Here is a 22,979-nt window from a genome sequence, read left to right as displayed (position 1 = left end):
TAATTTGCAGGCCTCACGGAACAACACAAATTTGTCCCTTCCCCCAGAGAATCTGTCAGGAAGAACAACCTTGGGTTCTGTAACAACCTGGTTACCCATAGCAACCGCTGGGCTTACGGTCTGCTGCATTTGCTGCTGCTGTTGGAGGACAGACGCCTTCAATCCTGCCACCTCCAAAGACAGGCCTTGAAGCTGTTTTGCCAAAGCAGCAATAGGATCCATATTGGATTCTAAGTAGAGAAAAAAAAATTAAATATATATATTTTTTTTTTTTTCTCAAAAAATAAGGGCCAGTTATAATATCACGATCGGCGTAACTGTCACATACGTAACACGGAGGGAGGAAAAGAGGGAGGCCCTGCCCTAGTGAGAGGGAAGGTGGTGACCCCTGACTCACCTTGCGTCTGGCACCTGGCTGCCCTGTCGTCCCTAGACGGGTTCCTCACCCGTACGCCGATCACGTGCCTAAAACCCTGGCTTTCCCTAGGATGAGCCCTAGATAGTGAACAGGGCGGTGGGAACACTAGTCCGCACCACTAGCTCTAGAGGAAAACACCAAGGGGAGGACAGACAATACAAACTAAACATATAATCCCAGGTGGGCAACAACAGGAGACAACAAAAGCCCAACAGGGATCCGGAGGGTAGCACTCTGGAACAACAACCAGATTCTCAGCTCCAGTGGGTCAGCATAGATGTCTAGGCAGGAAGCTCTATAACTGGCAACAAGAGAAGTGTGAGAGGAGAATATAAGGAGGTTGGGAGTGGCAGACAAGAAACAGCTGAGGAGGAGAAGCTACGGATCCCTGAGTGAGACAAAAAGGATAGCAAGGCAAACACAGAAAACAAACACTAAGAAACACCGTGATCTTTAGACATAGAGCGCGCAGCCACCCGCTGCGACTTCCTGACCCCGGGTATAACGGAGTCAGACGTGGCTCTTGACACCCTCGTGACAGGGATCCAACACCGTATTAGTATGGTGTTCCTAATAATTCTTTAGGTGAGTGTATATCTAGTGCCTAGAGCAGAATCAGACCAAGTCACATGTAGTCAGGAAACTTTTCCTAAAGCCGCCCCCCCCCCCCCCTCCCCATTGACAGCATACAGGGGGGGGATTTATCATAAGGATAATATAGGAAGTCAGTTTTGTCTAGAAAAACTCTTTCAGGTTTTTCTATTCCACCCTCCTCCTGGAGTGAGATTGTGATTTAAAAAAATAAAAAATCTCAAGGATAGATCTAGAATGAAACATAGTAACATAGCTAACCACACCACATTTTAAAAAACTAGAATTAGTAGTGTAAAAAGGCCAAAAAGCCGCATAAGCCAAATTTGCCACTTTTTGAAACTAGCCAGAATTCTGGAGTGAAGCCATGAGAAATGGAGGCCAAGGGGTTTTCTGGTGCTTACTTTAGATATTAATGACATCGCTTTAGGACAGGCCATCAATATTAGACCAGTGGGGGTCCGACCCTTAGCACCCCCACTGATCAGCTGGCACCAGATTGTGAATGGGAGCTGGCAGTTGATCAAAAGAGTTCATCGGCTGTTGGACCCCTAACAATTTGACAGAACCTGCCATGTGTAGTACATGAGCAATAACATTGTATGTGGTCTTTACATGGCTTGTATCTAGCATTTTTTTTTTAGCAGTTTTTCTTGATCTAGTGGGTGGATAGCAGCTGCTATGATGTCTCTCATACACAGCTCACATACAGAAGACACGATCCTGCTCTCCTATCTCAGTAGCACATCACCAGAAAAATCTGTAGCAATAGAGGACCTTATACAGCAGAACTAAGCAGTGAAGATGTGAATCCAGCAGTAAAGTGACAGTAAAACACTTGCTAGCCAGCACCATACTCTGGGTCTCTCAGTGCCTGTGCCCCTCACTCCATGGATTCCTATGAGTTGCCAATGTAATCTGATCCTTCAGTAAGCTTCTAACTCATCTTCATTGGAGATGGAATTGAACAATGAACTGAAAATTAGTGAAGCAGAAAAAGGGTCTGGTAAATGGATAAAGACATTTTTCTCTAATAAGATGTATTACAAAGTTTCTCAACTTGTACTGTTCTTAACGTGATGAACAAAAAATTAAAAAATGGTTATTCTTTAAAGCAGAAAAGACGCAGTTCTAAGGTTTTAGCCTCCTCTTTATTCAGTGAAACATTTTTTTTATTATTAAACCTGAAAGAGAAAACTCCAGTGAAGACGTGATGGGTCTGTAGCTTCATGCTTATTCATGTAGAGTCCAGCACAAGTCAAGTAAGGCCACTTTCCTCATAAACATATGGCGTTGGGAATGCACACATCATACCGAATAAGTCTGCGCTCTAATGGCTTGCGAGTCCACAAAATGAATAACACGCTTGTACAAACACACTCACATTCAAAAATCTTTGGGCAACTCCCATTTCCAGCTCTTTTCTGCAGTGTCATTGTGAGGGCCACCCAAAAACAGGCAAAAACATTCCAAGTGTCTGAAAAAGGCTCAAGGCAGGCGAGGGCATCCTACATAATAACAGTGCATTCATCCATGTGAAACCAGCTGGGACCGTAGCTAGCGTTGGTGTTGTAGGTCAGTTCCTTAGTACGGATGTCAGGCCGCCCAAGAGACACATTTCCTGCTCCTTTGCAGCAATGAGGATTCAATAGCCGCTTCTTCCAGTAGGAGCAGGTAAGGGGCATGCAGGATGACCGCCCTGACTGCCTCTATGTAGAACAGCTGTGCTCCATACGAGCGTCCGTTTTCCCCATCTTATTGTGCTTTTGTCAGACCAGCATTGTTTCAGTGACATGGAGCCACAAATAAGGGATATATTCTGCTGAATTTATTTTCTTACCTCTCAGTGGTTTTAATATTAGGGACAGGGCGGGACACGTAGTAGCTGGTTCTGGAAGATGCTTGAATTTAGTCATAGAAGTTCTGAGTTTTTAGGACATGAGAAGCTTACAATGAGAGTTATGGTTACAGGGCATAACCCCCATTTTCAGTAGTTGACATGGCTCTGCTTTCTCGGCCACACACCGCTACTGGAGTTACCTGCTTCAGCATACTGGTGTACTCCCTTCCTGGAGGTGTCAAAGGAGACATACCATCACCGTCACAAACCTCTGCCTCTCCAAGAACTCAAACAATTCAACAGACGAGGTATTGGCAAAAAAGACGCCTCCATCGTGCAGCATGGCATTAGTACATACTGCTCATTCTTTATACTTCAAAAGAAACAGAAGCCTGAGCAAATGGCACTCCCTGGGCTCCTCCTCTACGTGCACACCGTCCATGGACCACCATGCGAGAAGGGTTCACTGCTGCGACAGGATAGCGCTTCGGTTAGCTTTCATCTTCTCCAGTCGCTTGATCAAATGACTGTTGCCAACTTCAAGCTCCTCAATTTTATCCAAGGCTGCACGCAGCTACGAACAAAGACAGAGGAGAGGACAATGAACACAGTATATTACAGACCATGTACATAGCTTAAACGGTCACTTTTCAATAATTATTGCAGCTACTAAGAAGAATACTAAAAAAAAAAAAAAAAAGACATAAAAAAGGTAAGGCTACATTCACACCATCGTGTTAAAAAAGGCCATTATCAATTTTTTTGCATTCACTTTCTGGCGGTTTGTCTGTTTTTAATGGCCTCTTTTGGAACATTCCAAACCCTGCAGTGCCCTCAGTATATATTAATGTCCCTCCCCCACCCACAGTGCCCCCAGTATAAATAATAGCCAACATATTGTCCCCAGTATCTATAATTGCCCCTTTGTAGAGCCCCAATGTCTATAATGCCCCCATAGTGGCCCCAGTATTTATAAAATGCTCCTCAATAGTACTCTCCATTCTGCAGGGTCTGAAAAAAAACAAACAACCTCATCCACTTCAAAGTGAAAGAACACTCGCTCTGCACCGCAGGGAGCAGGACCTGGTGCACTCCTGTCTAATTGGCCATTGATTTCAACCTGACACTCACTACGCTGTACTCATCAGGTACTGTTGACTCTAGTAAGGAGCGAGTGTCCCTGCACATGCAAGTGGATGGAGTATATATTTTTTTTAACCCCCCGGAATCAGGACCCAGATTTTGGGTATAGAGCTGAGGACATGTGTTGCTAGATGGCCGCTGGCACATCCGCCATACCCAGTTCCCATAGCTCTGTGTGCTTTTTTTGTGAGAAAAAAAACGATTTGATACATATGCAAATTAACCTGAGATGAGTCAGAGCTTGAAAATATGACTCTTCTCTGGTCACACAAGTAAGATATGACTCTTATGTTAATTTGCATATGTATCAAATTGGTTTTTTTACACAATAATTTTTACACAATAAAAGCACACAGAGCTATGGGGACTGGATATTGCGGATATGCTACTGGCCATCTAGCAACCCATGTCCTCAGTTCTATACCCAAAATCCTGGTGACAGGTTCCCTTTAAAGGCACTTTTACCCTTTTTAACTGCAATAAGCGAGGTGCACTCCTGTCTAAACGGCCATTCAAAATGGTTTGTCATGTCCTATTTTTTTTTAATAGACCCATAGACTTCTATTTGTTCTGAAAAAGGCTGTGGACATTTTTTCCCATTCGTGCCAATGTAGACTACGTTTCTCAATATGTTGAGTGTGCCTAGAATTTACAAAGTAAACTCTTCACACAGTAATAGGATGTAACACTGTGTTGCCCAGAAAATGTACAACGCTGCAGGGTTAAAACCACCCCTAGGATTAGAAAAACCGGCTGCTTTCTTCCAAAAACAGCACAAAATTATTGCAGCTTAGCTCTGCTGAACTAAATGTGGCTTAACTGTAATGTCCCACACAACCTGTGGACAGGTATGGTGCAATTTTTGGAGGAAAGCAGCCATCTTTGAATAGTCCTGGACAATCCCTTTAAAGGGAACCTGTCACCTGGATTTTGGGTATATTGCTGAGGACATGGGTTGCTAGATGGCTGCTAGCAAATCTGCAATACCCAGTCCCCATAGCTCTGTGTGCTTTTATAGTGTATAAAAACCGATTTGATACATATGCAAATTAACCTGAGAGCTTGAAAATATGACTCTTCTCTGGTCACACAAGTAAGATATGACTCTTTTATGTTAATTTGCATATGTATCAAATCGTTTTTTTACACAATAAAAGCACACAGAGCTATGGGGACTGGGCATTGCGGATGTGCTAGCGGCCATCTAGCAACCCATGTCCTCAGCTCTATACCCAAAATCCAGGTGACAGGTTCCCTTTAAGGGGATGCAGCGTAATACAGTACTAGAAAAGTTAGGCCTCTTGCACACAGCCGTTGTGGTTCCGTTCCGAGCATTTGCGGTCCCCAATGCACGGGCAACGTCCGTGTAGCGGCCGGGACGGATCCAGACCCATTCAACTTGACTAGGTCCGTCATCCGTTGTTCAGCAAAAAGAACAAGTTCTATTTTTTTGCGGAACGGAAGCACAGATCGGAACCCCACAGAAGCACTCCGTAGTGCTTCCGTTCCGCACTGCATCTCCGGATTTGCAAACCCATTCAAGTGAACGGGTCTGCATCAGTGATGCGGAATGCACACGGCCGGTGCCCCATGTATTGCAGAACCGCCGTATGTGACCCGCAATTCGGCCATGGGAGCACAACGGCCATATGCAAGAGGCCTTAAAGAGGTCTGGTAAGTTACAATGGCGTGTGGCTTTGTTTCAACTGAGACTGTCCCAGAGATGGGATCCTCAGAGATCAGACACATTACCTATCCTGTGGTTAGGTAATGATTTGTTATGGGGAGATAACCCCTTTAGAGGGGTTTTCCAACAGTTTTTTTACTGATGACCTATACTCTGGACAGGTCATCAGTGTCTGATCGGTGGTGGTCTGACACCTGGGTCGCCCTCCGATTAGCTGTTCAAGAAGGCACCGGCACTCGCAGTAGTGCCTTGGCTTTCTCCGGTTTTGCCTAGGCACGCTGAAGTGAAAGGGGCTAGGCTGTGATACCAAGCACAGCTACTATACAATGTATGGAGCTGTGCTTGGTGAGCAGAGAGAAGGCTTCTCAAACAGCTCATCAGTGGGGGTCCCGAGTGTCAGACCCCCACCAGTCAGATACTGATGACCTATCCAGAGGATGGGTCATCAGTTAAAAAAAATTAAAAATAAAACTCTCAGAAAATCCCTTTAAAGGTGACCATTCATGGGACCAAACATTATAAACTACCATAAGTATCAGGATACGTAGGGCATAGTGCAGGGATCTAACTGCACTTACTCTTTTTCCTTGGCACCGCTCCGTTTGCCCGCTCTGGCCCAGTTGTATTCTCCCGCTTGGTATGCAAATTTTAGCATCGGAACAATGAGGAGGAGACTGAGTCTTTCTCCGTGGGCGTCTCCTTCTCCCTGACTGTAGCGCTGTCCAATCGCAGCAGAGAGCGTCACAGCCAGGGAGGAAAAAAAAAAAAAAAAAAACTCACCTTCTCCTGCTACAGCCAGGAAGAAGGAGAACACATATCCTGATACTTAGTTTATAATGTCTGGACCGATGAAAGGTCCTCTTTAATCACAAAGGGCAAGTGTGGTCTCAGACTTTTTGGAGTCTGTCATTTGTGGTTAGGTTAGGCTTGGTTTACATCTACCTCACGGTTAGCATTGTAAGTGGAAACCATGACACAGTGAAGAGATTTATTGCATAATGGACCCAATTTACTGCGAAATGTCTGTTGACAAGAAAAATAGTGCAGCATGCAGCTCCGTTTTTCCCATCAAATATGATGGAATCTGCGACAGAGGATCCAGACACAGTTCTGATACAGATGTCAACAGAGCCTTATGCTGTGTATAGTAAAAGCCTACGGTAGTATACATGGATTTATGCAGACACAACCCCACCTCTCGCTGTAATCTTCTTTTTTCAGCTTTTAATTCATCCTCTACTTTTTCAGCGTTTTCTGCAGAAGACTTGTACCGGGTTAGCTGACTCTCAAGCCGGATAATCTGAAATCACAATCACAGAACATTCTCAAGCTTGCATAATTTTTCAAATTGTGTTGGGGTGGAGACCTGGGAAGAGTTAAACTGACTAGTAAGCAGGTGCTGTATCTGTAGGTATTGATATCTAGAAGATTCTGGCAATAGAAATTTGGATTTGAGGGTATCGAATGGTAAAAGTTTTAAGGTTTTATAGTCTACTTTAACTGCAAAGCAAAATATCCTCTTAGAGAACCAAGGCCTCAAGAAGTTTGCATACCAGGCTGGAACAATGGATTACAAGATGTACTTTTTGATGGCACCATTTACAGTTGTATACAAGGGGGAGGGGGGGGGGGGGGGGAGATTACACCGTTTCCTATGCAGTACCACAGATGTATAGTTTTTCTTCAGTTTTAACACTGAAAAAAATTAAAAACTTTTGGAAAAAAACTAAGAATTTTTACATGTACGGAGGGTGTATGACTTTTTGATCACTTTTTATTAAATTTTTTGTGGGAGGTGAACTGACAAAAAAAATGTCAAATCAACAATTTTTATCATCTTCCATGGGGCCACAAAAAAACTGAAATGACTGTGTGCCCCAAGAGCTGATTCAGGGGAAACGTAGTATTATAAGGATCCCATGTTATGTTACAGCATAGTAAGGCCTCCTGCACTCGACCATGTAAATTTTGGGGTCCACAAATTACAGATGAGATGAATGTGCATCGCACACTTTTCTCTCTCCCCATTGTAAAAATGCTATTCTTGTCGCAAAGCAAATAATAGGTCATTTTCTATCATTTGCAGCATGGCCACATGGATGCAGACAGTGTATTTTTTGTGGCCCCATATAAAAATAAATGGGTCCACAAGCTATATGATAACAAAAAAACTAGTGGATTTGAAGCAGACCGAAAATAGAGCCGTGTGCATGAGACCTAAGAGATATAAACAGTACGACCATGTTCCATGCAATCTGTGAAAGAACTCACATTCTGTTCTAGGGCGGTTATCTCTTGTGTGGATTTGGTGAGTTTAAACTTGAGGTCACTGATTTGTCTATTGGCATCTCCTAAATATAAAAAAAAAAGAAAGAAAAAGGAAATAAATGCGTAAACGAAAAAGTTATAAAAAAGTAATTTACATCACAGATATATAGTGTGCAGAAATACATTCTGGGGAGATTTATCAAAACTGGTATAAAGGAAAATTGGCTTAGTTGCACATAGCGACCATCAGATTCAACCTTTTTCAGAGCTGCTATGGAAAATGAAAGGTGGAATCTGATTGGTTGCTTAGTTTTCCTTTACACCAGTTTTGGTAAATCTCCTTCACCAAGCGGAAAGCATAGAGGAATGCAGGGTTCAGCCAACGCACTTATTTTATGTAGCCTATACTAGTGCACATCTTATAAAACAAGGGTTTTTCTATGATCCCCATTTTGTGCAGGAGGCATAAAACGTCTTATGGATGTTAATAACTGTAAATTAAAAGGTTTGGCCCACAAACATCATTTTATCCTGTGAATAGGTGATAAACGTATGGTCCCGACCACTGAGCCTCTCATCAATCGCGGGGGTTCTTGATTCCCATGTGAATGAAGCAGCTGTGCACATACATGACCACTGTCTATGGGACTCCAAAGTGTCGATACAATGCTTGCCTATCTCAATCAGTCCCATAGAAATGTATGGAGTGACGGCCATGCAAGTATTCTGCTCCATTCACCCAAGGGACTGGTTGAAACCTTCGGTGATCATACATTTCTCCTGTAGCTAGATGATAAATGTTCTTAAAGGGAACCTGTCACCGGGATTTTGGGTATAGAGCCGAGGACATGGGTTGCTAGATGGCCGCTAGCACATCGGCAATAGCCCCCATAGCTCTGTGTGCTTTTATTGCGTAAAAAAACCCAATTTGATACATATGCAAATTAACATAAAAGATATCTTACCTGTGTGACCAGAGAAGAGTCATACTTTCAAGCTCTGACTCATCTCAGGTTAATTTGCATATGTATAAAATCAGTTTTTATACACAATAAAAGCACACAGAGCTATGGGGACTGGGTATTGCGGATGTGCTAGCGGCCATCTAGCAACCCATGTCCTCAGCTCTATACCCAAAATCCCGGTGACAGGTTCCCTTTAAGCCAAGGCCTTCAAAGGGAATCTGTCAGCTCAGAAACCCCCCCAAACTGGAGTAAGCAGTGTAAGTGACGAGTCCAGTTATGTCATTTTCATCCTCATATTCACGTTCCAACGCTGTGCACCAACAAACCAGCAGTAGAATGCAATGAGGGGACTCCCATTCTCATGCACATAATACTGTGGACTCAAAGAGGAGTCCTCTCAATGCCTTTTACTGCTGGTTTGTGGGAGTACATCATTACAATGCAAGTGAATATGAAGATAAAAATGACAACCAGATTCGGGATCACTTATAGTATACACCGCTTACGCTATTTTGGGGGTGTTTTGGAGCCGACAGATTCCCTTTAAGAATCTGGCAACCGGCCCCACTGACAGGCACCATCTTTCTGCCAATCACTAAGTACTGTATACTCATTCACTCTCTGCAACCAGTCGATCTACAGTTTCACAACAGATGGCCTTTAGATTGCAGGTATAACCAAAATGTCCTCCGACATTAACTGCAGTTCTTAAGTCTTGCTCCAAAGAGCCCTGAAAAGCCCTTGTCAGATAATATGAACATACAGAGCAGGGAATTTGGATTAGCAAGTTTTAAAACAAACCTGTCAAAAATGAATCCTGAAGTGATGGCGTCACTGTCCCCCTGGGTCTGCAGAGCTGTGTAGAGCTACTTAGGTCTATAATAATGGGAGTATGAATATATCATTTGAATGTTATATATAATATCCAGTGCTGTAACCGAGTCATGGTGAAGGTCTGTCATAAAACAGCCTGTAGTCCGACGGTTGTAAGAAAGCCATAAACAAGTTCAATTAATGGTATAATAAAAATACATCCTAAGTGAACACCGCTGTACGCTCTTATACACTGTATGTAATATTGTTATGTCATGTGCACAAAAGGTGTCCTAGGTGCTGCTTCCAAGTCACTGTATTGAGAAAGTCCGGGAGGTAGTAAAAGGATGGTGGAAAAAAAAATAAACGGCACTAAAATACAAAAGTGACTGACTATTAATGCACGATTCACTTGTCATAAGATGGTATCCCTACATCTTGTAAGATCACGAAAATCTCTCCCCAAGTTGTCCTAATCTTACAGGATGGAATCGCTAAGTATACGTTTTCTTTGCCATTTTGCCAAACAGGGCTCCCATCCTGTGAGATCATGAAAGCCTCTCCCAAAGCTTTCCTAATCTCACAGGACGGGATCCTAGTCCCTTCCTTGGCATTAACGAGTAACTGAACTTTTACATAAGTTGCTTTTGAAAACTCTAAATAGCCCCCAAACCATTTTGGTAAGATACTTTATTAATTAATTTTGTTGTTTTGCAAGTCAAAAAGGTAACCAAAGTTTATAATAGCACGGCTTCTGAAAATCATCAATCTGGTACAGCGCTGTACGGATTTCTTCTGCTGTGGAGGGAGCACAGATCGCTGTCCTGCCTGCACTCCCCAAAAGCTAATTCTGGTATAGAGAGCCTTGAGCTTAGAGGAGCGCGGGTACATGCAGAAGCCCGCTCCGATCAGCTAAAACCTGGCAGAGCACATCGGTACAGGGCAGAGGGTACCGATGTGCTGTGCCAGAATTAGCTTTGGGGGAGCGCAGGCAGGACAGCGATCTGTGCTCCGTCCTGTGCAGCGTTCTTCACAGCAGCAGAAATCCGTACACTGTACAGCGCTGACAAGCCAGTGCTGTACGGGAACGATTATTTTAAGAAGCAGAGCCATCATGAACTTTGGGTACTTCTTTAAAGTTGCAAAACAACATAATTCATTAATAAAGTATATCACAAAAATTATTTGGGGGCTATTTAGAAGCGTTTAAAAGAAAGGGCGCCGGACTAAAATTACTGCATGTCAGGCTTTTTAGTCCGGCGGCTTTCTCCGTGCACCGCTGCGCTGAAGCTCCGCCCCCATCCCCATTATAGTCAATGGGGACGGAGCGGCGGTCCGCGGGCACGGCGAAATAGCCGCAGGACGGATCCGACATGGTGAACAGCCTGTCGGATCCGTCCTGCCGCAAGTGTGAAAGTAGCCTAACTCTTTAAATATGTGGCTTCTGCACAGAGGCTTAGATGGATAAAATACTGTGTATGAAGATCTCGCAGAGCTGAGTTTGTTACCATACTCACTGTTTAAAGATGAGCGAATTTCCGGTTATGAAATTAGTTTACACTTTGTTTACTGGTAAAAGGTGAATTGTGTCATGGTTGTAACAGCGCCTAAATACTGCCAGTCTGCACGCCACTATGTGCGTTTGATAATACCTGCTCCTGATGACGTGCAGGGTCACTCTTGCACAGAAACGCGTTGAGCGGTAGATAGATACAGAAACAGCATAGGGGACGAGCGTACCAGGAATAGTGTCAATGAGAGGACACTAGGTCATTTATGTAGACCATACTATCTTAGTTCTGGTTAAAACTAGCTGATCCCTCTAGCGGTTTCTCTAATAGGCAGTGAAGTGCAGCAATTCTACTTACCGGCTCCATACAGTGACGGTTATTGGAATATATGTGCTGCTACAACATTGTGACTGCTACAGTATAGTACAATGTTGAATGCTACGGGTACATGGCTGCTATTACGGGCTGATGTAGTGTAACCCATGTTTTATAGGGTATATGAGGTACACTCGAGCTATACACAATCCAGGGAGCTTGAGATAGGAAGCATAAGCGCTAAAATTCACTACACCTCTCCCCACTGTCTGGGGTTATACCCTGCCCGAATAATAGAAGCTATAAATGAGAGGTCGCAACTCCAATTTTAAGTGTAACATTTAATAAAGACTTGTTATTTTCTTTTTAAAGTCCTAATCAGGCAAGGTTACTTATGTGAATTGCGTTATGGATTCCGTTACCACGGACCATAATGCAATTCTATGACGGAATGCATAACGGAATGCCTTTAGAGGCATTCCGTCATAATAGAAGTCTATGGGCTACATAACGGATCCGTCCCTTTTCCGTTATGCAGGGGAGTCCTCTCCTGCATAACAGAAACGGGACAGATCAGTTATGCAGCCCACAGACTTCTATTATGACGGAATGAATAACGGAATGCCTCTAAAGGCATTTAGTCATAGAATTGCATTATGGTCCGAGGTAACAGAATCCATAACACAATTCACCTTTTACCAATAAATGAAGCGTGAACGAAATTCTAAATCTGAAATTCGCTAATCTCCAATACTGTTCTATTAATGTTTTACCATGCAGGGGTCAACCAAACAAGTCTAATATCTTCAGCTCAATAAAAACAAGACCAGCATCTCCCTCATCATAAATTAAATGCCTCTTCCGGCAACCCATGCGCCAGAATGAAATCCACTCCAGCTCAGAGCTGCTGTAGAAGTCAATAATTATTTTTGCTAGTTTCTGGCATAAATAATGATGAATGTGCCAGGGTGGCGTAAAATACCATCTATACCATCCAATAGTCACAATGGCATTTATAAAGCCAAAAACAGGCAGGGGAATGATGCATTTCCCCCGTATTGCCTTACAAACAAACTCAGCTCTGCTACATATTGTTACTCCCTTTTAATCACCCTATGACACGCATATCCCCTTTTAGTCCTGCAGATATTTAGTGGACATGCTCAGAGGTACCAAATGCTGTGGTTTCCTGGAGTTACATTCATGTAGATTACATAGGTTAAAGCCTGCTCACTTTGCACATCATTGCCATTCTCCATATTTTCAATGTCTGCATTTTCCGGGCTTCTGTTCCTGAGGCTTTTCTCTTCCAGCTGGCCTTTGAGCTTCTTAATCTGAGTCAAGATAATATTCAGAATTGGCATATATGCTGGTAATGTGCACAATGTCCAACAGATCACAAAATAACCACCACCTATGGCAAAACACTCGAAAGTCCTCACACAATGGGCAGTCATCACAGCTAGCTTCTTCTGCATTCAGTATGCACAATGTAGAACTAATAATAATTCAAGGATGCCAGTCTCAGGTTCTCCTTCACAGTAGAAATGCCACCTCCAAAAGAACCCGAAACCACCTTCATGCTACTAGTAGTGCGAGTGAGAAGCTGGCCTGGGCCGAAACTAATTTAATCTTCTATAATCATGTAGGGTAAATGAGAACTACTCGTCAAAAAGTGGAGCAGTTGCCCACAGCAACTAATCAAATCACTTAAAAGTATTGATTGATTGCCGAGTGGGCATCGGTTTAAATTTAATATGAATTTTAACCTTAAAGGGAACCTGTCACCGGGATTTTGTGTATAGAGCTGAGGACATGGGTTGCTAGATGGCCGCTAGCACATCCGCAATACCCAGTCCCCATAGCTCTGTGTGCTTTTATTGTGTAAAAAACCGATTTGATACATATGCAAATTAACCTGAGATGAGTCCTGTATGTGACTCATCTCAGGGACAGGACTCATCTCAGGTTAATTTGCATATGTATCAAATCGGTTTTTTTACACAATAAAAGCACACAGAGCTATGGGGATTGGGTATTGCGGATGTGCTAGCGGCCATCTAGCAACCCATGTCCTCAGCTCTATACACAAAATCCAGGTGACAGGTTCCCTTTAAGGCAAATGGATAAAAATTTAAAATAGAAAAATAAAAATAGTGAGAAAAACTTTCCAATTCAAAGGAACCCAAATTAACCCAAGCTGAGGAAAGGTAGAGCTGAAACACTGATAATCTTCCAATCTATAAACTTTAGTGAACAGATCAAGCTGAAAACTTTTCAGATCTAGTCTTCCATTACCTGCTCCAGAAAGCTCTCTCTCTCATCCATTAGCTTCTTCAGCCTGATCTCTTTGAGAAGAAAGTTTATAAAACAAGTCAAAGACAGAAGGGAAAAAGTCAAAGTGAACGAAAGAAGAGTGAAAGAATATGAAAAAGTGAACACACACAGAGCTAAATGATTAAAGGGGCTTTCCAGGATTGCCTTAGGACAGATCATCCACATCAGATTGGTCGGGATCCAACTCCTGATGCCCAAACTGATCAACCGACTGAAAGGACTGAAAACCCCTTTAATGTAGATAACATGCCAATGAACCTTCATGCAGATTCCCAACACAATCCCCAACTTCTTGGTCGTGTGTAGGGTCTACCAGTAATTTACACTTTGGGGTGACATTCCAGATATCCCACTCATAGGAGTCTCTTATTTCAACAGTCTGTACATGGAAAGTTGTCTCCCTGTTGTGTTGTATAGCTAGTACTGTCTATACTGAACAAATATTAATGAGCGTTGAAGCATCAACAAAAACGTGGACCCTTTCCATGTGCGGCTACGACACAGGAATATCACAGATGAGGATAATCTGCTTAATATCCAACTATATTCACCATGTCCCACTACATTACCATGTAACAGCTCCTGCAGGAGAAACGTGTGGCCTGTACATTCACACGACCGTATGTATTTTGCTGTCCTCAAAACACTGATCCACAAAATACAGATACCGTCTGTGTGACCTCCGCATTTTTTGCAGACCCACTGACTTCAGTTGGTCTGTGGTCCACATTTGTGGCCAAGAATAGGAGATGTTCCATCATTTGCAGAATGGACATACGAATGCAGAAAGCACACAAATTCTTGTAGTTTCTGCATCCATATGTCTGCAAAAAGATAGTATATGCCCACAAAATGCTGAAGGCTATAGACTCATTAAAGTCAATGGGTCCCTGAAAAATGCAGACGTCATATGGACGGTATCTGTGTTCTTAGGATCAGTGTTCTGCAGACCTCAGAATACATACTGTTGTGTGAATATACCCTAATATGAGCTGAGTTTTTAGAAGAAGAAACTCGTGGCAATCAGGTTATCACTGGGACAGGTTTATATTATAAAGAGGAGGAAACAGCGGATGCTAAATGATAATTTCAGAATCTCGGTGGACTTGTCTATAGACACATAAGAGGAAGTATAGCATTCACTCAGTTTCAGACTTTCACATGCTGTGCTATTAGTGTACTCTATGTATGTGCAGGTATACCATCTATTGCTTACACATGCAATTAAACCACATATAAAAAGCGTGTTAAGGCAATCTGATGTAATAAGCCAAGATCTAACTAAATCCATGCAAATCCTTGTTCACACAGAAACTATCACACATACATATTTCATGAAAGGTCTCCTTCACTATTGTATCTGCTGTAATGTCTGTCCGTCTGCATTTACATAATATAGAAAATGCATGGAGTTGGGGCCTGTATGCTAGAGCCTTTAGGCCTGGTTCACAATCTGAGATTTCGAGCCGATGATTGAGGTTCAGTTTTGTCCAAACCTGGCTTTAAGGGTACGGCTACAACGTGACAACGGTCGCAGCCAGGATCGCAGGGGCATCGCAGTGTTAAGGTGACCCCATAGAAATGAATATTGTCGCAGTTCAAGTCGTACGTGTGCCCCGACCCCTGACTTGCAAAAATTCCAGCAGTTGGATTTTTTGCGATTGAGGGTTTGCAGTCACTGCACACAACCTCATTTATTTCTATGGGATCATCTCTACACTGCGATGCCCCTGTGATCCAGGCATCCGGCGTCGCTGTGTAGCTGTACCCTTAACTGACCAATTCCAAGAATCAAGGGGTGTTGGAACAGTGGACGATCTGATTAGACTTCAATTCTTCCTTTTCTTTAGCTCCGAATAGCCAAGTTTGGAATTCCCAGTGATTTCATTTCAGTAAAAGACAAGATTTCAAATAGTATTAAAACCTTAATATCCTGTTTAAACACGACACAGTATATTATTCTTACTTTTTAAAGGTTGTCCAGCTGAAGAAAACAGGCTCAGATCAGCATAAAATCCTCACTTACCTGTCCCCCACTGGTCTCTACTTTCTGGTTCCTCTTGACAAAATCAAAAATGATTGGAAAATGACCACTGAGGCAGATGACTGCTGCAGCCAGGGATTAGCTGAGCCGTCATTTCCTTCCTGTCGAAAGGGACCAGGAAGTAGACACCAGCAGGGACCCAGGAAGCGTTGTGATGGGAGCAGCAGGGAGCTTGCTAAGATATATCAGGTATTTTACACCATATGAGCCAGGTTTTAAAATAATTCATCAGCCCGAAACCCATTCAAATGTTATGCAATTTACTAATCTGCATTATATTTCTGATTGTAGTCCTTGTATGGTAACAGTCAATGCTTCCTTCCAGCGGATGAAATCCTCTGATCATAGAGGATCACGATTCACTATAAGGGTCCATTCACACGTCCGTGGAATGGGTCCACATCCGTTCCGCAATATCCGGAACGGGTGCAGACACATTCATTCTCAATGGGGCAGGAATGGATGCGGAGAGCACACTATGTGCTCTCCGCATCTGCGGAGCATGGACCCGATCTTCTGGAAAAAAATAGAACAATGTCCTATTCTTGTCCGCAATTGCGGACAAGAATAGGCAGTTCTGTGGGGGTGCCGGCCAGGTTTATTGCGGATACGCAATACACTACGGACGTGTGAATGGACCCTTAGAGACAACTGTACAGTAAAAAGCCATGCACTTGTGTGATTGCCACATGACTGGACAAAGTCTCATCTGTCGGGAGTGAATAACAAAGGCTTCCATTCAATGAGCTCATATCTCTGGACAAGGTAAATTAGTAAATTGCATATCATTTCTTTATAGTCATTATCTCTCTCTTTAAATGCACGCAAGGCTCGGGTTTATTAGAAGTGCCTGATATTTTATTCTAGTAATATTTCATATTAAAGAATCCAATTAAATCATTCTTGATTAGGAAGAAAAAATGTATTGTAAAGAAATCAGGAAGCATTTTCTGTTTCTGCCCAATAAAATTTATTTCCAGAATATACAGTTTAGAATGTTCAGACAATCTCCATCCTTCTTTATTACATTTACATTTTTTTCCATTTTCATCAGGAAATTTAGACTGTAATTTAGACAGTACTTTAGAACTCATACCTTTGCATATAGGAAAGCAGAGCTGGTATATCGTACTATGCAGATTCACAAAATGTGAATGTATTGTAACTAGAAATTTCATACACCCCAAGTACAGTATATCGCAGACCCTCACATCAAGGAGCAACCACACAGTACAGTATATGTACAACAAGGCCTAATTTGTAGTTCTAAAGCTGTAAGTGTGCATAGATGCAGAGTAGACTTGTCACATATATTTGACAAAAACAGAAGTAGGACTTCAGATTACTCAGGCGATACAGTGTCCATGATCTGCCACATGATGGCAGTGCAGCACTGAAACCATAACAGGTAGGTAGTGTTTTCTTCTTGGAACATTTTAGTATCTAGAATGTAAAACGCCCTTAATTTTATGCCCATAGCATAGTCCAGTTCAGACTATTTCCACTTATCTCTATAGATTTCAGGCAGTACAAAGTAGCAGACTCCCGTCATTCCACTTCAGATCTAAAGTATGGTAATATAAAAGGCAGAGATCTAAAGGTCTACTTCTACTGTGATTGCTACTCAATTTTAGGATTATGTTTTGTTTTATAATAACAATTAGCTGAAATTGAGGTTAAAATAGTTATAGTGATCTTGGAAAAGTGGCAGTTTGTAGCAGGTAAGTGGCTGATAATACGACTCCTAGCTTAAAGGGACCGGTCACCATGAAATACAATGAAATCTGCAGGAGGCATGTTATAGAGCAGGAGGAGCTGAGCATTTTGGGAAAAGATTCAGTAAAAAACTTGTAATTTATACATTTAAACTTTTGCTATTTCTGACTTCAATTGTACATGGGGGAGGTGCCATCAGTGACTGATAGTTATCTGTATACACACTTTAGTCTGTATTACTCTGGCCGATGTGATGATTGGGCAATGCAATACTGCTGCCGTTCATCGGGCAATGCAGATTTTTAAGCAGACTCAAAAATCATTGTTTGCCCGCAGCAGATTGTGCTGTCTAATCACGATCTGCTTCCGCCGAACAACAAGTCAGTATGGGGATGAACTATTGCATTAGCGATTGCTCCTCCCCATACTCTGGAGGAGATAGCTGCATGTAATAGCAGTGCTCTCCTCCACTAAAAAGCTGGGAAGAAACGCTTCCTTGACGATAATCGTCTGCAAAATCTTTTAATGTAATACAGCCCTTAGGATCCTTTTATACTGACCAATTATTTGACAGATGATTGGGAATGAAGTACATGCACCCAATCACTGTCAGATCATCTAGGGGAGGGGGTGACTACTGCATTTATATGCAGCAATCACCTCTACTGTATGGGCAGTGATCGCTTGTCCCCTAGAAAATCATTGTTCCAGTGCAGCAGATCATTGTTTATACACCCCAATCTGCTGCGCAGGAACAATGATTTTCCGTGCCGGTGGAATGACACGATCACCCGATGGACCATCGGGCGATTGCGGACATCAATTATCGGGAACGAGCATTTATACAAACGCTCTTCCCCGATAATCGGTCCATGTGAAAGGACCCTTACACAACAAATGCTATTAAATCACTAAGATCTCCCGTTTACAACTAAAGTCAGAAAAAGCAGAGGTTTAAGGGTACTTTCACACTAGCGTTTTTATTTTCCGGCACCGAGTTCCGTCACAGGGGCTCAATACCGGAAAAGAACTGATAAGTTTTATCCCCATGCATTCTGAATGGAGAGAAATCCGTTCAGGATGCATCAGGATGTCTTCAGTTCAGTCACTGAACACCATTTTGGACGGAGGAAATACCGCAGCATGCTGCAGTATTATCTCCGTCCAAAATTCCGGATCAGTTGCCGGAATGCCGAATCTGGCATTCATTTTCATTGAAATGTATTAGTACCGGATCCGCCATAAAAAATACTGCAATGCCGGAGCATGCGCAGACCTTTACAAAATGTGGAAAAAAATTAGAAACTGATCCGTTTGTCCGTATGACCAAAGGAGAGACGGATCAGTCTACAAATGCTGTCTGCTTGCATACAGATTGCCGGCAGGGAGTTCCGGCGACGGACCTGCTTGCCGTATCACTCTGCAGCAAGTGTGAAAGTAGCCTAAATGTATAAATTACAAGTTTTACTGAAGATTTTCCCATAAAACTATACAATCTGCTCAGCTCTTCCTGCTCTATTACATGCAGATTACAATGCATTTTGTGGCGACAGGTCCTCTTTAGTGCGACTAATCTGCTGAGAATAATAGTAAACTGTCTACATGTCTTCCGCAACCATCTAAAAGGAGAGACCACATAATTTCTTCAAAACAGGTGGAGCTGGATCTGTATATAATGCTTTATAACGGAATTCTGTACTGTTTTTGTACTTCAAATGATTCCTACAAAGAAACACTACACCTAGTTTTTCATCTACCAACATATAGAAGACGGAGCGATGTTCTCACGATTACTTTTTTGAGCATTTATACTACATTTACATGGAATGTCAGCTCAAATCACGCAACTCCAGTGACCAGAGAAATAAATAACATTTTCTGCTATAAAACTATATGTGGCCTTTTTAAAACTCTTAAAAACATTTTACTACAGTTTTGGTGTAAAAGTAGGGGGACACTAAGCAAGGTAAAGAAAGATATCTATTTAAAAGTAAAGTACAGTGCTGTAACCATATGCACTTAGCAAAGCACACCCACAAAAATGTGTATCCTTTAGTGCGTTAGCACAGTACATGAAGAACAGTGGTATAATCATGAGCTCTGTTCCAGTCTTCTGCTGCACTACGTGACCAGCACTTTCACTCACCGAATCCTACAGAGTCACATATGTGGATCAGAAATCCTCTCTCTCCATTCTATGAGACAATCCATCTGGGCCTCGTGAGAATGCATCCAAAAAACTGACTTCCAGTCCAAGAAGCTGTAAGGGTCCATAGGGTCCATTCACACGTCCGTTGTTTCTTTCCTGATCTGTTCCGTTTTTTGCGGAACAGATCTGAACCAGATCTGGACCCATTCATTTTCAATGGGTCCTGAAAAAAAAATCGGACAGCACAATGTCTGATTTTTTTTCAGGACCCATTGAAAATGAATGGGTCCAGAACTGGTCCAGATCTGTTCCGCAAAAAACGGAACAGATCGGAAAGAAACAACGGACGTGTGAATGGACCCTAAGATTCAATGCGTCCAAATACCGCTCACGTGCCTCAGAGGACTTCAGTGGGGCATGTAATTCACAAATAAATCCACTGGTAAGCAAAGGATAAACATTTTGTGGTAGTGCTTCCTTAAGTAAAATGGACTATATAAATATAAAGGTTAGGATATTTTTACCCAGAGCGTCACATCTGATGTCTAGAGGGGCAAATTACATTTTCCGGTACAGAACACAGGTAGGAGAGGAAGTGCAAGTGCAACCTGAGTACAGGCACTGACAAAAGGAATTGGTTATACTGGTGTACACAGAACATATTGCCTGTGGCAACTTGTAATAAATATTTGTCTTGGGTAACTGGTCCGTCTGCAGCACTGGTTATTAAACCGTGAGGCCGGCCTCACTGATGTTATACTCGGTGCAGACACAAATGTTAGATAAATACGGATTCATTTTCAATTTTGCCATGGACCAATGGTGGAGCTCCTGTAAAAGGTAAGCCGCCTTGCTCTAGAACAGCGATCTCCCGTAGCGCTCCTGCAAATATGGACCCCCCGATAACTGAAGTAGCCAACAGCCTGTATTTTAGTAACATGATATGCAGCTCCTTTCAAAGCAATTGATAGTAGTACTAGTGCAAAAGCATAATTTTTCAGTAACATTCAGCAGTGCCACAGAGACACCTACAGAACATGAGCAATCGCACACACCGCTTCATCAGGAAACAACACAGTCATCTTTATTTTTGCCTTTCCCTTTCTTAGGACTCTTCTCTGAGGCATCATCCATCCGAATATCTTCCAAAGATTGTCTGTCCACTGATGATCCCAATGATGTGCAGGGTATTTCACTCTCTCCAGTGTATTTTTCACTTTGCATGGTACCATTATCATCATCATTGTCATCATCAGTTTCTTCACCCTCTTGTGTGGATTCTCCTTCACTACCGAAAACCTCAGGTGGGGCAATTTTTGGGGGGCTTTCGGCTTCATTTGCCACCGAATCATCTGCATTCTGGGTGTTATCGCAAACTATGTCATCTGACAATGTATCTTCTTCCTTTTGGTCCACTTCTTTAAGATCTTCACTTTCTGAGGAAACATCTCTTTGCCTTTCATCCAATGGAACATGTTCTTGCTCGGCTGGACTACTGCTCATGTCTGGGATTACATGGTCTTTTATAGGTTCATCCTTCGTTATGCTATTACTCTCAGTAACAGTGCAAGACTCAGAAACGTCTAATGTTTTGTCATTGTTGCTTTCTACCTGAGCAACTAAGTCGTTACTCTTTAATAATGCATCTTGTGGTGGATGTTCAGATGAAGAAATATTCTTACCTTGATCAATATCATCACTGTACGCAGCAGATAATCTTTCATCCTGTTTATTTTCACCCTCAGTAGTCTGTGAGCCAGATTCTTCATGTTCAGACTGCTGAGGTTCGATCTGATCTTCAATAGGTACTTCATGACCTAGATCTCCATCTTTACTACTAGCTGACAATTCTGTACTACTTTCTTCATCACTTATGCTTTCTTTACTACTATCCTGTTTACCCTCTATAACTTCATCCTCTTCAGTCTTATGCACATTGACAGCATTTTCATTTGGAACTTCATCTCCCTCCTTTGGAGCTCCATCCAAGCTGCACTGATCATCTACTTCACTGATGTTTTCCTGCTGGCTGTTTTCAGGTTCCTCTTTTTTACCATCACTCTCGCAACCGGTGATGTCATCATTCAATTCATTCGATGAACTGGAAGTTTCATCAACAAAGTCTATGGCATCCTGGAAGACCTCACTTCCAGATGGACTTACATCACTCTTCTCTAATGTGGTCTCCCCATCTACTTCTGAAAGGTTCTCCAAAATGTCAGTTTGTGACGTCTCCTGCTTATTTTCTTTTATATCACAAGACATTTCTTCCTTCTGCTCATTTATACTGGTCTCAGATTTGAGATGGCTACACTCATCAACAGACTGAGTTTCCACAATTGTGTTATTTTCCTTCTTAGCGTGATCTCTTGTTACATCTTCATCCTCAGCGTGCATAGGAATTTCTTTCTGAGCATCTTGTGCAGTTTCCTGCCTATCTTGCTCAGTCCCAGAAGGTGGACATTCACCCACCACTGACAAGGTCTCCTTTTTTTCCATTGTTCCTTCTGTTTTTCCTACAAAAACCATGGACAATCAAAATAAAGAATCCAGTAATTTTCTAAAGCCACTTCCCCCAGCAGAGGTCAGAAAAAGACAGGGAGTCAATGTTTTCTACTCAAGATTAGGTAGAAAAGCAACAGGTTGGATAGTGCAAGGGAAGTAACATCCCAACGCTGGAAGCCAGGATGGTTGTTGAAAAGAAGAAACAAAGCAAAGCAGATTCTTTACATCCTGAAAAGCCAATGAGATCCTTTTTTCTACTGTGGAAGGGATCAATTTGGTGTGATACTGTCAAAATTACAGTAGATTTTAATGCTACATCAGCAAGACCTGTGAAATGCAAATGAGATGATAGGTTGCCTCCAGAGTCTGTAACAATGTAGATGGGGGATTAAAACACATTTCCTTTAGCATTTAAGGCATTAGGATTGTTCCTCACAAGGAACAAAGTAGCCAGGCCAAATGCCAAAGACTAAAGCTCTTAGACAGCCCATGCCTCTATGACAGTTTCATGTGCAGAACATGAACGACTACGATCCACAAATAACTAATAATTACCAGCCAAATGTAGCACGCGATCCAGGTGTGAACAAGTGCTGCAGTCTACATCGGGTTTTTGTTTTACAGGCTAGCTTGCCTTTTTACAGCTGTCTACTTTAATGTGGAACAGGCAGGCTGTT

At 42.4% G+C, this 22,979-nt stretch overlaps 1 protein-coding gene across 24 annotated transcripts in view; it reads right to left on the bottom strand.

Moving 5' to 3' along the window:
• Nucleotides 1-2,141: 2,141 nt before the first annotated feature.
• LRRFIP1 (LRR binding FLII interacting protein 1) overlaps nucleotides 2,142-22,979 on the bottom strand; it is a 134,670-nt gene continuing 113,832 nt past the window's right edge. For 9 of the 24 annotated variants that reach the window (XM_044302753.1, XM_044302759.1, XM_044302749.1 and 6 more), the window contains one exon: nucleotides 20,059-22,313. In XM_044302753.1, coding sequence (XP_044158688.1) covers nucleotides 20,860-22,313 — 1,454 coding nt within the window. In that variant the 3' untranslated portion in view covers nucleotides 20,059-20,859. Of the gene's footprint in view, nucleotides 3,424-6,874; nucleotides 6,980-7,950; nucleotides 8,031-9,713; nucleotides 9,789-12,785; nucleotides 12,886-13,849; nucleotides 13,900-20,058; nucleotides 22,314-22,979 lie in introns of those variants that run through there. The other 15 variants (XM_044302748.1, XM_044302758.1, XM_044302754.1 and 12 more) reach the window with 5 other exon arrangements.

The sequence above is a fragment of the Bufo gargarizans genome, chromosome 8, assembly GCF_014858855.1.
Source record: "Bufo gargarizans isolate SCDJY-AF-19 chromosome 8, ASM1485885v1, whole genome shotgun sequence".
In the NCBI taxonomy this organism is placed as follows: domain Eukaryota; kingdom Metazoa; phylum Chordata; class Amphibia; order Anura; family Bufonidae; genus Bufo; species Bufo gargarizans.
Note: the sequence above shows the minus strand (reverse complement) of the source record. Positions and strands in the feature narration are given on the sequence as shown.